Source organism: Lepisma saccharinum, chromosome 27 (genome assembly GCF_977018435.1).
Source record: "Lepisma saccharinum chromosome 27, izLepSacc3.1, whole genome shotgun sequence".
NCBI classification, from domain to species: Eukaryota; Metazoa; Arthropoda; class Insecta; order Zygentoma; family Lepismatidae; genus Lepisma; species Lepisma saccharinum.
This window is the reverse complement of record NC_139255.1, coordinates 26,472,304-26,489,600: the sequence shown is the minus strand read 5'-3', so window position 1 is coordinate 26,489,600 and position 17,297 is coordinate 26,472,304. Positions and strand designations below refer to the sequence as shown.

At 40.4% G+C, this 17,297-nt stretch overlaps 1 protein-coding gene across 1 annotated transcript in view; it reads left to right on the top strand.

The window, feature by feature from the left end:
* Nucleotides 1–17,297, top strand: part of LOC145980204 (dipeptidase 1-like) — a 186,195-nt gene that overhangs the window by 91,915 nt on the left and 76,983 nt on the right. The window contains exons 5-6 of the mRNA XM_083113231.1: nucleotides 3,701–3,833; nucleotides 14,612–14,762. Coding sequence (XP_082969357.1) covers nucleotides 3,701–3,833; nucleotides 14,612–14,762 — 284 coding nt within the window. The remainder of the gene's footprint in view (nucleotides 1–3,700; nucleotides 3,834–14,611; nucleotides 14,763–17,297) is intronic.

The window sequence follows — 17,297 nt, the reverse complement described above, 5'->3', positions numbered from 1 at the left end:
TATTAAGTACTTGGCAGAAAGGCCTGGAGTTCAAATTCTGAGTACAGTGTGAATGTTTATGTTACCTGCCAGCCAATGTTCAGCTTTACCTGTGAATACTCTAGGGTGGAAGAAACCATAGACGGTGTGCCAAAATGGAAAGGGACGCGTCAAGTATGAGCTTAAGAAGCAGAGGGAGGAAAACCGTAGATGAAGAAACTGGGTTCGGATGCTGTGAGGATACCGGAGGAGAGATGGAGTCTTTCCAGTGTTGCCAATGTCTACAGAAGTTTCATTGGAAATGTGAGGGGCAAGAAGAGACCTCAGTCTCCACTGCAGAGTCCAGATGCAAGAATTGCTCATCGGTACCCTTGTACCTGGTTTAGTCTTTCTTTACACCTAGCAAGCCCTGAGATATTTCTGAGAACTGGGGTTCAATGCAACAATCCGCCTTCGACCAGCTTAAACAAGAACTGGTAAATTGTTCTTCCACTACTTTCACTACTTCCAGCACTCAGCTTATGGTTCCTGACAAGAACCAAGTCACCTTCTTGCAACAGGAATGCATTTCCTTTTACTTTAAACTTCCTTTTCTCACTTTTGGACGGTTCCCGATATACTCAGCCGTTATCCAGTCGAAGAGAGCGTCAAGGATGAGGACACAGAGATAAGATTGGTGGATTTTTCTGGGAGCCATAGGAAGCGTGTCTTTGGCAGCAGTTCTCCCAGATTCCATTGAACGAAATAGAAGTCTGAATCCTGAAGCAGCCTCTTATGAACCTCCTAGAGTGGTGCAGAATCCTTTCTATATGGGAACCATTCAATCGGATAAGCGTAAGCGGCCTAGAGAAGCAGATAGTTCCGACGGGACATCTCCTCGGCGAAGAACCGAATTTAAGATGCCTAGAATGTCTGACATCGCACACATCCCCAAGTTCAAGGGTGATATCGAAGCTTTGAGCCATATCTTTCTTTCTCTGCTTCTCCTCCTCCGCTTTTTCTTTCTTTCTCTCTTCTTTATCTCTCACCAGCCAGGCGCCAAACCTTTATGCAACGTCCACCCACGCAGTGCTCAGCACCACGGCGCAGGAGTACTGGTACTGGCTATCCTCGTCTCAGAGGGTAAGTGGAGACAAATTTGGTCCCTACATTTACCATGGTCAAAATATACTGGTACCCATGAGACATAGGTAACTTTCCAATTAGGAAGCACTCTTTGAAATCAGTAAGTACTTGGCAGAAAGGCCTGGAGTTCAACCTGATTTAGACCAGGAGTTCTGCATACAGTACGTCCACGCAGGGTCTAATCCTGAGCTCAGTTCCTCAACGTCGAGGTGGACTGGCAACACTGGAAAGACTCCATCTCTCCTCCGGTATCCTCACAGCATCCGAACCCAGAAATAGTGCGGTTACTCAGATTGTTCTGTCATCGTGAGCACCAGTCTTGGTCAAAGTATCTAACCGAAATTTCATGGCTCCTAAACAACTCTGTTTCAGACGTTACAGGATACGCACCTTCAGAGTTATTCTTTAACAGGCCTGTGCCTAATGAAGTTCTGGACCACTTCAACTGGCCCATCGAGATGGAATCTGGGAGAACATCAAAAGGCACTCCCGGTTGTAGCTGCAACCGTTCAATCTTGACGCGTCCCTTTCCATTTTGGCACACCGTCTATGGTTTCTTCCACTACCGACACTATATCTTCACCTTCGTGAATTCTTTGGAAGAACACTAACACTGACACTTATGAGCCCTTTCTAGTCCTTGTAGCTAAAAGGCTCCCACTGGCTTGCTGGTTTCAGTCTTTACAATCTCTCGGGCCCCACGTTGAGACGCCTCTGCTTTCTCTTTCTTTCTAGCTTTCTCTAATTGAGCCATATCTTTCTTTCTCTGCTTCTCCTCCTCCGCTTTTTCTTTCTTCCCTTTCTTACCTAAATACTCCTTCCACAATCCCGAAGTAAACAGAAAAGTGGAATGTGAAATGAAAAAAAATGTAAATTAGCTCAGCGAGAAGCACTCTTTGAAATCAGTAAGTACTTGGCAGAAAGGCCTGGAGTTCAAATTCTGAGTACAGTGTGAATGTTTATAACATGAGATGGTTAGCCATTTTTATTGTCAAGCGAAACTAACAACCGTAGAGGTGGATCCGTCAACACATCCAAACATTTAGCATGCATTATTCATCCATACCTTCCCAACAAAACACAATACTGCGACTTCGCAGGGCTGTTAAATGTGGCGACCTCGCAGGGTCAACCGAGTTTGAAACATGTACGTTGGACAAAAACAAGATAGGGAGGGTCGGCTAGGTTTGATGGAATCATACGTCTCCCTTAAACCATTGAAACCGCTTTCCAAACCGCAACTGGGACGAGCGTAAACTTTCTCACGGTGCAGTGGTCAGCGCGGTACCACAGCGCATGAAACCGCACATTAGCAGAAGTAAACGAATTTGCGATTCGAAGGCTCGGTTTTGATTCGGGTTTTACACAGTTCGTTACAGATTTGGCATATTTATGTTCACAAATAATCAAGGCTGTAATGGTAGACGAAATGTGCATGCACGCATCAGTCAATCACAAGGAGTGCGAAGGGTGTGTGGTTCAACCACGAACAAACCTTTTCTTCCTCATAAAAACATACCTGAGGCTTTGTTATACGCACTTTAATCGCGTATCTTCTATACTCAATCCCGGGAATCTATGGAGCGTAAAGGCAGAGGAGGGGAGCAATCGAGTGGGCGAAGCGAAGTAGTACACGCTGCTGCAAGGGTTTGTGGTTGCAGTTGTTTTCCCTCTCCACGCAATCCCGTTCCCTCGCACTTGTTCATTGGTGGAGCTCTCTCGAGGGAGAGAGTATAGGAGAATAGAGAGTATACTCAAGTACTATGTTTTAATCTGTATGCTTACGTTATAATTTCTATCTTTATCTTCTTTTGCATTTTTTTTTTCACAACGCCGATCTATGCGTAGGAGTGGTTAGCACAGGGCGCTACGACGCCAGGGGTTCCGGCATCGAATCCCGGGATGAGTGTTCTTTGTGTCCCTTCATTAATTTCACCACATCACCTCTCATCCTCATCTTCGCGATTAGCTAAAAGTGGATGAAAGCTAGGTAAAATGAACCAAATCATCAATCATTAAACAGTCGTAATCACATCATGTTTCGGAAACACTTTTCATCAACCATTATATGAGGGGTTCAGATCACAATTGGTGTAACTACGCTGTTAATGGAAATTAAGTTACTTAGAACTGTGAAGTATCAACATTTCAGTGCTAGAAGTATCTCCTGAGTTTCAAATTCTTCCTCATAGAGGCACCACTATGTTTGTACTCTAACAGTTAAACATAGTCCATAGCCATATGCTTATGCATATAACCTAAGTTATTTAAATATGCCTTTTTCTCAAAACTGTCTTGAATGGACTTAAGTCACTTGTGTACTGAACCCCTCATATACCATTACGATATCACTATCCTTTTAAGAACAGTCCTTATACTTACATTGTTCCAAGGTTTTTGTAAAGGAAATAACGAACATACCAAGTACGATAAAAACACTATGACACTATGTCAAATTATAAAACAGATCCAACAATCAATACCACATGCTTAGAACACACGAAAGATATCTTTACTGCATGTACATTTACGAATATTTATAAAAATTTTCATCAACATTTCAAATAATTAATGTATTTGTTTGTTATACTTGCAGTTTTGGTCTGCATACGTGCCATGCAGTTCCCAGTATTTGGACGCAGTGCAACTAACGTTAGAACAAATAGATGTGATACGGAGGTTGATTGATAAATATCCTGCTCACATGCAGCTCGTTACGACATCGGAAGGTAAGTTCCACAACATATCCTGTTTTTGGAGTAGAATAATATAATACACTGAGAACAGGCCTGTACTCAGGGGAGGGACCAAGGGGGGCATGCCCCCCACTCGAGCCATGAAATTATTAAATGTGAACCTATAAAAAGCTACGAAATTAACATCGAGGATTTTTCAAACTTGTTATAATCTCAATTTTGTCCTTGGGTAAAAGAATGTGTTTGTTGTGTAGAGAGGCAGTCTGCGATATTGAGTACATTTAGTTTTATTACTATTGCAGCAAGACTACCAGCAGTGGCGGCGATTGAAGGGGTATGGTGGGTAGTTGCCCCCTTTACTATATCCACTTTTGCTCCTGCACTATGGCCTCTAAATGCTAAAATTCGTCTACCCAGACTCGATGGAGTCGTTCGGACCCCACTTTAAACTGTAGGTCCAGTCCCAATTAGTCTATCTTCTGCACATGAAAGGTGACCTTGAACAAAAACAAACTGAAACATGTCTACTAAGAGAAAGTAATGTGTCCTTCCCCATCTAGTTTTGGCACCCAGGTGAAAATGTCTCTCTCTCTCTCTCTCTCTCTCTCTCTCTCTCTCTCTCTCTCTCTCTCTCTCTCTCTATCTATCTATCTATCTATCTCTTTGGGTAATCCGTAGCGGGCTCTATATAAGTTAACTCACATTTAGAATTATTTATTTTTATGTTAATTGCTAATATGTTTAATTTATAAACATATTTTCGGTAACAGTAGGATAAGCCGGAGACACATTAAACTCGGTTGTTTGCAAATAAAAATCATTGCTACTTACCTCATATGCATAGCGGAAGATTTTTCAAGCTGGCCATAACTTTTTTTCCATGAAAAACACGTTACTTTTAACATTATAATCATTTATTGATCGGCGGGCAAATCTTGACTCACGTTGTCTATTGTCAGCTGATATGCAGTATCGTCAGCTGATGTGCAGTGTTTCCAAACTTATGAACCGATAAATGCCGCACAAACTATTCACAAAAGGTTTTTAAGCGAAAATTGAGGCTAAACTGTACTTTACGTTCTTATCTGCATGGTGAATGCTTCTTTGCATTCGCGGTGCGCCGATAAATGCCGCACATTAATTCACAAAAGGTTTTTAAGCGAAAATTGAGGCTAAACTCTACTTTACGTCCTTATCTTCATGGTGATTGCTTCTTTGCGTTCGCGCTGCGCCGATAAATGCCGCACAAACTATTCACAAAAGGTTTTTAAGCGAAAATTGAGGCTAAACTGTACTTTACGTCCTTATCTGCATGGTGAATGCTTCTTTGCATTCGCGGTGCGCCGATAAATGCCGCACATTTATTCACAAAAGGTTTTTAAGCGAAAATCGAGGCTAAACTCTACTTTACGTCCTTATCTGCATGGTGATTGCTTCTTTGCACTCGCGGTGCGCGATGGTGGTGCGGCACCCGGCATCTCTTCGGGTAAGTACCTTTTTCTTTTTACACTTTCTTTTCACGATAGCCCCACTATCCATTCACGGGGTCGAGGTATGCCTACGAGGTTAGGTTAGGCCTGTTAGGTTAGGTTCCATTAGCACTCATTTCACCCCTAAATATGTGCTTCATTATCTAAACAATTCTTAGTATGTTCAATCACGCATATCCGGACAACATCGGTTTTTCTCGATTTACTCTTTCAGGAAATTTTTCCTACCTTTCGGATTTACGTTGTTCAATTCCTTATAAAATAAGCTTTACAACGATATATGACACGTATTCCTTAGGAAAAGGACGTAAACTAGAGTGTTACCTTAAATTGGAAGAAAAACCCCGCTCACACGTCATCTTGTAAAACTACCGCGTGGTTGCTACACTGTGAGGGGGTTACATAACCGAACGCACGGAACATTTGATTCACGTAGTCAACTGTAATGGCGGCACGAGCTATCGCACAACGGAGATGCATGATTGACGAAAAATACCTTATTTACAGGCAAAATACGTAGCACGATTCCAAAAAACAATATCTCCGGCTTCAGAAAGTCCTCAATAACACAATTCCGTAAGTACTTTCTAGTCTTTTCTCCTGTAAATTTTAAGAAATCCGTCTCCGGCTTATCCTACTGTTACCATATTTTCTATACACAGAATTATCGCGGCTGTTCAATTTAAGAAAACATATGAAATTTGAAAACATTTTTAATTTTCAAAATTCAGAACTATCCGAATACTTCTGATCAGTATCGGCGATTAGGAGCTAAAGCTAAGGAAGGGGAGGGAGGCGAGGGCAGTTATTTTCTCTTGATAGACAAACATTAAGAGGCCATAGTATGGGCAAAAGTGACAAAAAGAAATCGTGGGCAATTACCCCCAGTACTTCCCAAATAGCCGCCACTGTGTGTGTGTGTGTGTGTGTATGTATGCATATATAATATCTGGCTCCTCCGTCAAAAAAATCCTGGGTACACAATAAATTAGAGATAAATTAAGCACTAAATTAGGAAAAATCGTTAATAATATGAAATTCAAATGAAAACCTTGAAAGTCCAATAAAAATTGTAGGACGAACTGTATACATCTCAAATGTACACAAGCTATCAACTGTTTTTTTACAAAACGACCTCATGGCTGCAACACTGATAAAATGAGCTTGAAAGCGGCATTTTTTGTTGTTTTATAATGGCGTCTTTTATACACACTTGCATCAGTGAAGAGGTGTGATTGCTTGCCCTCTGTCAGTTTAACACTTATAGAAATTTCTCGGCAAATGAAAATTCAATATCTCTGTACATCCTTACCACACCACCAAGTTTAGTAATGGAGGAGAAAGTTCGGCAATGGCCTCAGTCGCAGGCCGATGGGTGGAAATGTCTTTGCAGTGGCTCATAAGTGACTGCGCGTGACCTCTAAAGACTTAAGGTATACAGGCTCTAATTAAAAGTTGAAAATATATGTACCTACCCGCAGCAAAATAACTTTGGACCTCATAACAAAAGCACAAAAAATACAGAAAATTCATGTAAAAATCTATTATTTCGGATTCCGTAAAAACATTTCTTTCCATGTCCAATGTTTAGGCTTCGTTTCCATGGAAACCTTTCTATAATGGAAAGTTGAATCTCATTTTTAGCCATTGTTGTTGCTTCCATGGAGATGATTTGAAATAAACAATTACCTAATTTCAAACGCCCATATCTCCGTTGTTAATTGAGATAGAGAAATGATTTTACGCGCAATGGATTCAGCTCGATGCCTTCTATCGGATTCCGTAAAACATTTCATTCCATGTCCAATATTTAGGCTTCTTTTCCATGGAAATCTTTCTAACAATGGTAAGTTCAATCTCAGTTTTAAGACTTAAATTACTTCCGAAGTCTTAGTGATTCCATGCCCATGTCCGAAGTCATTTTGCGGCGGGTGTAGATCAGCAATAAGTCTGTGCTAAAATGCAGCAAATGTGTGCAACCCAACATTCAGAAATCTACTAGATAACAAACAAAAAAAAAAAAATTAAGGCTTTCATTTGACTCTCCCTTGAAGCCGACTAAGCATAATACTTCAACAATTCAATTTGGATTTCTGAAAGTATTATTAATAAGGTAGATGAGCCAATGGTGGCCACAGTTAAGCTTCTAGGGCAATTTACAAATCTCCAATGAGAGATACATTTAAAAGAATCGTAAGAAATGAATCTTATAACTAATGAACAACATGTACCATATACATATTTTGTAAAATTTCTTCTAACTTTTTTTTAAAGAAAGAATTACAAAACGGTTACACCTCTTACGAAGGAGGCCCATGGGTAGAAAATGTTGCTTGTGCTCAGGAACACATTGTTTCATGTTCATTCATTTCTTTTTTTCATAATTTACTAGCTGATTCTCCGGCGTTGCCCGGGTATTTATTTATCTCAATCTTCTATTAAACAGGACAATAATGAATTCCAACTATAGTGTAAAATGAACTTGGAGTTAAACGGGATTGGGAGTGTCACTATTCATCTCAGCGGCCCCGAAAACTATGGAATCCACACTAATATCGGTCGTTTTACATGTCACCCCCTTCCAACCCCCAACGCTAGGGATACCAGGGATATCTTGCAGTTGAATGGCATTGGGAGCGTCACTATTCATCTTAGCGACTCCGAAAACTATCGATTCCACACTAACATCGGTCATTTTATATGTCACCCCTTCCAAACCCTACCCCTAGAGGTGCCAAGTGTGTGTTGGAGTTGGGCGGCATTGGGAGTGTCACTACTCATCTTAGCGACCCCGACAACTATGGATTCCGCACTAATATCGTCGTTTTCGATTATTATTACATGTCAACCCCTCCTACCCCCACCCCTAGGGGTGCTAGGGTGTCTTACCGCAACAGTATTTCTTTCCAGATTGTATGTCATACGTGTACCAAGTTTGGTTGAAATCGCTCCCGGCGTTCGAGAGTTATGCCGGTAAAAAAAAACACACATATTCACATACATCCTTTTATATATATATATATATATATATATATATATATATATATATATATATATATATATATATATATATATATTAGAGAAAATGTTAGTTTCAAAATTTTGATTGGTTATAAGCATTATGTAAAGTAACGACCCATAACCAACCTCCGTGGCGGAATGCTTATATATTGACCAATGTAGAATAATTTCCCCAAGCTTCCATCTCTTGGCACTTTGGTTTTGAGTTGGGGAACATTCCTGGAAAATATTTTTTAAGTATTTAATTCCGAGTAAGAGCAAAAATTTAGCTAATTCCAGCCTCCTAATTGTCTTCGAAAAAAATACATATAAAGAAACACTTCCGCAAATATATATATATATATACAGGGTGTTTCTAAAGGTCGTTTACAACGCTTGGGAGGTGATTCCTCACACGAAAACAAGCAAAAAGTCTAAGTTCCATTTTTACGACTGAGGCTTCGTTTCCGAGATAGGAGCCTCGCAAAAGGTGACAAAGTGAACGTCACACCTGACTGGGACGAATACTGTAACAGATAGAGAGGCGGTTCCAAGGGAATCATAAAGGAATCGTATGTGCTCAGTCCGGAAGTCACTATGAAAAGTTCACTGCACGCATGCGCAATGGAGTCCTCAAAGGAATTGGGGATTTCCAGCAAGAACAATGCATGTAACGCAGCAAGAAGGACCGTGACAATGAGAAATGCGTTAAAGACAACACATCCCGACCTCAAACATCAAAACATGAGCACCGAACACAAAATCCGAAAAGTTGAGCACGGTTGCATACCCCAGTTACACGCGAGGAATGAACGAATCATGTCATGTGGCATACGAGAGACACATTACTCCACCAGGAGGAGGGAAAGAAAAACACAATATCAGATGATTGCGACAACGTGTATTTTTACACGCGACATTTACGTAATATCCCCCCCACACACACACAACAAACAACAAATGCTACAATATCTTACGCACAGACAGTCCGTGTCACTGTACACCAACTGAAGATGTCACTTTCACCACACAAATGGGGTGGGGAGCAATACCAAAAGTGTTCGCACCCGATCATTGTGACGTAAAAGAGACCAGTTTTGGAAGCCCTGCACAGGCAAGTCTGGCTCTCGTAGTCTACGTTTGACCTTCATGACTGCTGTTCCCGCGAGAGGAGCTCGAAGGGTTGGTTCTCTCCGGCAGTCGTTCCAGTCGTGTTGCAGGTGCTGGGATATGATCAGCAGTTCGCTCGAGGTTGTCATACGCATTGAAGAGTACTAGTATGTTGTATTGAAAGAAGTTGACGTGGTGGAGTGGGCAAGTCAAGTATCGCAACAATTGGTCTGTGGTGTTCGTACGATGATACGGCCAATTTGTGCAGTGTGCCAGTGTTAAACAAAAACAATACTTTGCAGTTCCAGCTCCCTATTACACAGATGACTGCGTATACGACCCAGCAGATAGCAGACATGCATCTCATGTATGGGGAGGCACGTGGTAATAGCCGTGAGGCAAGGCGTCTTTATGGAGAACGCTTTCCACATAGACGTTTACCGTCTCACGCCTTCTTTCAGGTAGTGGACAGTCGACTGCGTGAAACAGGGTCAGTGTTACCACCGCGGCAAGAAGTTGGAAGACCCCGAAGTGTACGCACATATCAGTTTGCAGAAGATGTGTTGACAGCGGTAGCAGAACATCCTGGCACCAGTACGCGAGTGCTCGCTCGGGCACGAAACACGTCTCATGTGAATGTTTGGCGAGTGTTGTCAGAGGAAGGAATGCATCCTTTTAAACTGCAGAAAGTACAAGAACTGTTACCTCGTGACTTTCGCCCTCGTATGGAGTTTTGCCAATGGTTGTAGCATCAGCTGGACACAAACCCTCACTTCGGGGCAAACGTATTGTGGACAGATGAAGCCATTTTCACCAGGATGGATGTCTTCAATAGTAGAAACAGTCATGTTTCAGACTTTGACAACCCACAACCCACAAGCACTTTTTGTGGCCCATCACCAGCACAGGTTTTCAGTGAATGTGTGGTGCGGGATAGTACATGATCATTTAATTGGACCATACATTCTCCCTGTTCGCCTGAATGGTCGCACGTATCATGCATGTCTTAGTGAGGTTCTGCCTGAACTGTTGGAGACCGTACCTTTGGCACTGCGGCAAGGAATGTGGTACCAACACGATGGTGCACCAGCTCATTTCGATTGTAATGTACGACATTTCCTGCATGACGTGTTTCGCAATAGGTTCATTGGTAGGGATGAGCCTGTGCCTTGGCCACCGAGGTCGCCAGATCTCAACCCTCTCGATTTTTTCTTCTGGGTAAAAATGAAAACCCTCGTATACGACACACCTGTCACATCAGCTGAGGACCTCGTTGCTCGCATCAACGTCGCCGCCGCGACGGTAGCAGATACACCTGGCTTGTTTGCTCGTACTCGACAATCCTTGATTCGTCGCTGTCATCTCTGCGTAGAAGTAAACGGCAGACATTTTGAAAACCGTCTGTGATTATTGCCCTCGGCAAATACCAGTGAGAACACTCTTGGTATTGCTCCCCACCCCATTTGTGTGGTGAAAGTGACATCTTCAGTTGGTGTACAGTGACACGGACTGTCTGTGCGTAAGATATTGTAGCATTTGTTGTTTGTTGTGTGTGTGTGGGGGGGATATTACGTAGTTGTCGCGTGTAAAAATACACGTTGTCGCAATCATCTGATATTGTGTTTTTCTTTCCCTCCTCCTGGTGGAGTAATGTGTCTCTCGTATGCCACATGACATGATTCGTTCATTCCTCGCGTGTAACTGGGGTATGCAACCGTGCTCAACTTTTCGGATTTTGTGTTCGGTGCTCATGTTTTGATGTTTGAGGTCGGGATGTGTTGTCTTTAACGCATTTCTCATTGTCACGGTCCTTCTTGCTGCGTTACATGCATTGTTCTTGCTGGAAATCCCCAATTCCTTTGAGGACTCCATTGCGCATGCGTGCAGTGAACTTTTCATAGAGACTTCCGGACTGAGCACATACGATTCCTTTATGATTCCCTTGGAACCGCCTCTCTATCTGTTATAGTATTCGTCCCAGTCAGGTGTGACGTTCACTTTGTCACCTTTTGCGAGGCTCCTATCTCGGAAACGAAGCCTCAGTCGTAAAAATGGAACTTAGACTTTTTGCTTGTTTTCGTGTGAGGAATCACCTCCCAAGCGTTGTAAACGACCTTTAGAAACACCCTGTATATATATATATATATATATATATATATATATATATATACTCGCCCAGAGGCGAGTTTGACCTGGTCTCAAGGTGGTCAACTTACGTACCTTAAAATAACAACGACAACTAATCTGCTCCATCCCTGACACAATAACTTACATAAAATAGCTGTTGGCGGCCCGAGACAGTGCACCAGAGGGGGACTGTGTAAATTGATGTAGTGCCATTTGTTAACTTTATTAAATACTAATATGACTTTCGTGAGGTGGGCCAACTTGGGAACCTTTGGCTCACTTAACTTATACAATGACATTATTGGTAATTACTATTGATTTCGAAAATACTGCAGGGATTCGCATTTCTTTTATAGTAGAGATGACCAAAAATTGGGAGAGGAATTATGTGTCCTATAGCTTTAGTAATAACTAATAACTTATAGAATTCTATTAATATTTCACACAGCTTTGCATAAAACTTGCTTCGATAATGATTATGTACTTGAACAGGAACAGCACCTCAATCTGCTAATTTTGATGACAATATAGTACTTATATTTTGGGGGCGTTTAAGAAATAGGCCTGACCTGGCCTTTCTCAGTAGGGAGAACATAATACTTGTTATCAGTAACATGCTTGGAGCAGGTCCATGGAACCATATCCCGACATGTGGAGAAGTTTTCCTGAAACAAAAAAATGTAAAATGCACTAAAATGAAAAGATTGAAAAAATATACTACTAGTACTAGTAAAGAGAAATACATAGCAAATTAAAATCATATCATACCAAATTCGGAGATTACTAAAATATTAGCAAATATATTAAAAAAACCTTTAGAACGATATTATGACTCATAAATGACAATCTACTTTAAAAATACTGCACGAATAATGAAATCAAATTTTGTACTAATTTTGTACAAAAAATTAATTCTCGAAATAAATTATTGAGGATATTTTTTAATAAGATTGCATTTAAGAAATACATGGTTATTATAAAGTCTTAATCTATTTTTTTAGAAAAATATGTTTGAGATTAGAGCAAAGGTATTGAATAAACTCCCCAGTGCATGGTAACACGTAATCAATATTGAAAGAAAAAAATATCGGACATAATAAGTGGTATACAGAACAAAATTCATGAAAGTGTCACGTCAAGGTACTTCCATATGAGCAACCTGTATATCTAAACATGCATCCCATAGACGCACAGTTGCACAAAACACCTTTGAGACTACCGGTATTGCCGGTGTCATATTGGGTACAGCATGATGGATACTTTGACGGAGATGTTGAAGATAGATGATCTTCACCCTGTACACCTGTGACCTTATGTAGCGCCAAGCAAAAAAGTAAAGAGATCTGAGATGTGGAGGTCTTGGTGTCCATATTTATTGTAAGCCCTCAACAATCTACCTACGTGGAAACGTAGCATCCAAGTACGTACGAACAGTCTTTTCAAAGTGGGGAGGGGCTCCATCCTGTTGGATAGCCACTATTTCCAAGATGCCATCTTGTTCCGATTGTGGTTGAAGGAATAATTGCAACATATCAAGATCGCATTGTCTGTCACTATATGTCCTGCGAAGAAGAACGTGCCGTACACCTTGGACTTCGTGAACCCCAACCACACATTGATTTTGGGGTCTGTTTAGTTCCTATTGGAAGACCTCATCTTTGCTGTACATTGGCCCACACTCTTCAGCTGTGTCGTATGGCAGTTCAAAATGTGTAGCAGGTTGCTTCATTACTAAACAACAAGTGTTCCATCAAATCTTCCTCCTCCGCTCTCGTAACACCTCTGCACACATTGTCTCGCGACAAACATAGTCCTCGCTTCCTAACCTGAAGGTAGTGTGACCGTTTCTTTAAAGTGTAATGGAGTATCTTCCGCACAGTCGGTTGCGGTAACAACAGCTCCCAGCTTAGCCTTCTTGGTGATGCTTTTTGGGCATCTGCTGATGGCGTCTTCTACCCCTTGCACGGTTTTAGCTCCTACGCTGGGCCTTCATGAACGTTTAGCATCTTGTACAGCACCTGTTTGCTTTAATTTTTGAACCAGTAGCCTGATATTAGACCTGGTTTATAGATGGTTTGTGGAATTTCCTTTCTAAAGTTGCATGCACCTCTTTCAATCTTCATCCCCGCAATGGTACTCACACCACTGCTATTCTTTTTTCTGTAGCTAGTAACATTCACATCGTCTACAAAAGAAAGAGGAATTCAGCCGTTTTCACAAAAATGCATGGAAACTTTATAATCACCTTGTATAACCTGCCAAAAGGTTCCAATTGAATTAGTTGGATTAATATACAGAGCTAACCTAAGAGAAATAGACACTTTCAAAGTTTTACAGACAGAAGAGTTCTTACAATAGGGCTCAAATACTTACATGGTTTGAAGAGTACGTTCTGAAGTTTACATTGGTAAGTTACAAGTGTTATATGTGTGACCCTTTTGTAACAGGACAGATATCAATGCTATAGTCCACTTTTTTCTCCCGGAACGTTTCCCCTTGCACAGACATTTACTAAAATTTCTTGCTCCAATTGTAGATTTATTGCCTTGTGGGTGGTTGTTTACGATACCATGTTCTAAAACAACGCTGCACGATAGTAACAGATTTTTTTTTTTGAAAATTCAATCGCGCAGAAACTGACAATACTCCTCCTGGCTAGCAGCCATACTGCTCGATGTTGACGTCACGAATACATACAAAAAGCGGAGGTCGTAAACTTGAATACTTTCTCTATACAACAGTACTAAATGATTTCTGATGTAACAAACAAATTTCAATTTACAAAGCGCTTAAATTGGCTATTTCTTCTTGGCTATCCCTGTACATTAAATAAAGAAATGTATAAGACATTTTCAAAATTACAGCGTATCAACTACTACTTCATCGCGAGCTATACGTAAGCAAAGACAACATACAATGGATACCCAAGTGAAAGTATTTTTTGTTCAAAATATACGTGCATGAACGTATTAATTATAATCATTGTTCTTCCCATTTAGGGAATGGTACAATATATTTTTATGCATCAACATATACGCAGAGATGTTAGCGTATATATAAGAGCATTTGCTTCCTTCATTCCAGGAATTTTTGAGGCCCATCACTCCAGAAAACTGGCGAGCCTTATAGGTGTGGAAGGAGGCCATTCCATCGGGAGCAGTCTGGCTGTGTTGAGGATGTTCTATCAGCTGGGAGCGAGATACATGACGCTGACCCACAGCTGCAACACACCTTGGTGAGTCACTTTGCTATTATAGAATTGTCTAGTCTTTAATTAGATGCTATGAATTGAAACATATTGAGTTGGTGATTACTATTACTAAATAAAGAGCAGAAAATTAACTGGAAGTGCTTAGCATAAATCCTACGAAGTTAAGAGTTACTATAAATTCAAATCCTGACTCATGTATTTCATCAGTTCAATCGTCGTCTTGAAACAACGTAAAAGGAATGAAACTACAAAATATAAAATTAGAATTATTTAATTTCTCTGAGTAATTTTGAGTCATCACTTAAACTTTAGTAAGTGATTATGTATTATTTTTTCATTTAGAAACAATAAATAAATTTGTCATAAGAGACAAAATTAAATTACAACATTTGAATATTGGCTCAGTCGGTAACGCGTCTGACTACCATGCTCAAGGTCCCGGGTTCGATCCCCGGCCGGTTCAAATCCGGGAACTTTTCTAACGTTGGAAACGGCTCCGGCGCCCACCCAGCGTCGATTGACATGCGTACCTGGGGTACACCCTGGGGTGTAAAGGCGGTCAGGGGCGTGATGCTGATCACTTCACTCCCACTCACGACCGGATCAAGAAAGTGTGAAGCGTTACCCCCACACCACCTATATGCCTTCATGGCATAGTGCTAAGCACAGGGAAGCACTTTACCTTTACATTTGAATAGTCTTTATTTATAAATAGCAAACATTTTAGAGAACAGAGTGTGCTTGTTGGACTTTCATTGTAAATAAAATAGTTTTACTTGTTAATGTTATTTGTTTAAACCAGAAAAATGTAAAATTATTGCACAGTTATTTGCAATTCAAGTCCTTAATTGTAAAAATATCAAATTAATTTTAAAATTCAATGTTTTTCAATTTAGAAATAAAGGATTGTCTAAGTTACATATATAAACATTTATACATAATTAAGAAAAAAATGAAATAACTGATACAAGAAGAACGTTGTAATATTCAAAGAACATTAGTTTCTCGTGCCAACTGAATTCCAATCTGAAGTTTGACGATTCAGATCTATCTATCAACGGGATATTACTTACCATTACCATATTTCAGATGCTAAGAGCAACGTTGTACTGTTTTTGTACATCACTTCGGAAAAACATTAGCTACAACATTGATCGTGCGATGAAGTCAATTATTTCTTTGTATAGTTTTATTTTCGCAAAGAAATCTGTGTGTCGCGAATCTGCAGACCACGTCCGGACATACCGGTATAGAAGGGAGAAACCGAGTTGGTTCAGCAAAGCAGTGCCAGTTGCTGCAAGAGGTTTTTCTTTCCATGCACTCACTCCGTCTATCATTCGATCATTGGTGGACACTTGCGTATACGGTCTTCATGGACCTTGGATGCTGGACTCCAGATCCCCTTACCAAGGATTCTGGGTTCAATCTTCAGACATTGCTTGTGTGAAATAATGTGTTTACTTTCATCGAATCATTGTTCTTTCTCAACGTCACTGTTAAACTGAACAAGTAATTGGGAATGATATTGGATCCGAAACGGAATCTGCCGACCTCCGTGGCGGAATGGTTAGCACTGCAGCACAGTACGACTCCAGGGGTTCCATCCAGGCCTGGGTATTGATGTTGCTTGTGAGTGTCATTTTATCAATCTCATCATATTATCACTCATCCTCATCTTCGCGACTAGCCAAAAGTAGCAGAAAAGCGAAGCAAAATAAACCATATCAAAAAATCAATGAAATAGAGAAATTCTGCAGTTGCTGAGAACATGCGCTCTGGAGAGATATGGAAGCTTTAGACTGCTTGAGAGTTCATCCCATCCATCTACAAATCCTTAGTACTAAGGTTTCTTCAATCATAACCAGAAAAGGCTTAGTGTGAATTCATGAAGTAACTAAAATAGAGAAGAAAAGCCAAGAAAAGTCTGCCTTGGAAGTGAGTAAGTTCTTTATCGCTTTAAGGCCTAGCTTACTTTGCCGTGGGAGAAACTTACTTACTTACACTACTTAATCTGTTGATTATATGTGTGCATTTATTTATTAATTATAATAATTACAATAATTACCATATTTATTAAAAAATAATAACCAATTATAGGAGAAGTGTCACACATATTTTACCTTTCGGTAAAACTCACAGTAACATAATTATAATTTTATTAGTGCTTTTCTGTTTGTAGACGGAAGATGTTTATTAATTATAATAATAAAAAAGTACTATCATCATCACGGTCACTGACGGGAGTGTATCGAATAACACACATTCAAAGATGGCGCGTGCTAAGCCAAGCAAGTGCATTTTGCCTCGTATTTACTTTACATTTATGTTTTAATGAACAAAAGTAATAAAGTTGCAGTGTTGCCATGTTGACTATAAAATCGTGAAGATATTTCCTGTCGAATGAGTATTTACTTGCACATTTCTATCAATTCCTTCAAAAGTTATAGCATGTTCTTTTGTTTACCTGAAGCCCGGACACCCTGTATTGAGGACACCCTAGGGAAAAATGTAATTTATTTTCATTGTTTTATAAAAATTTTCTCAGTTGAGAAAAAGTAC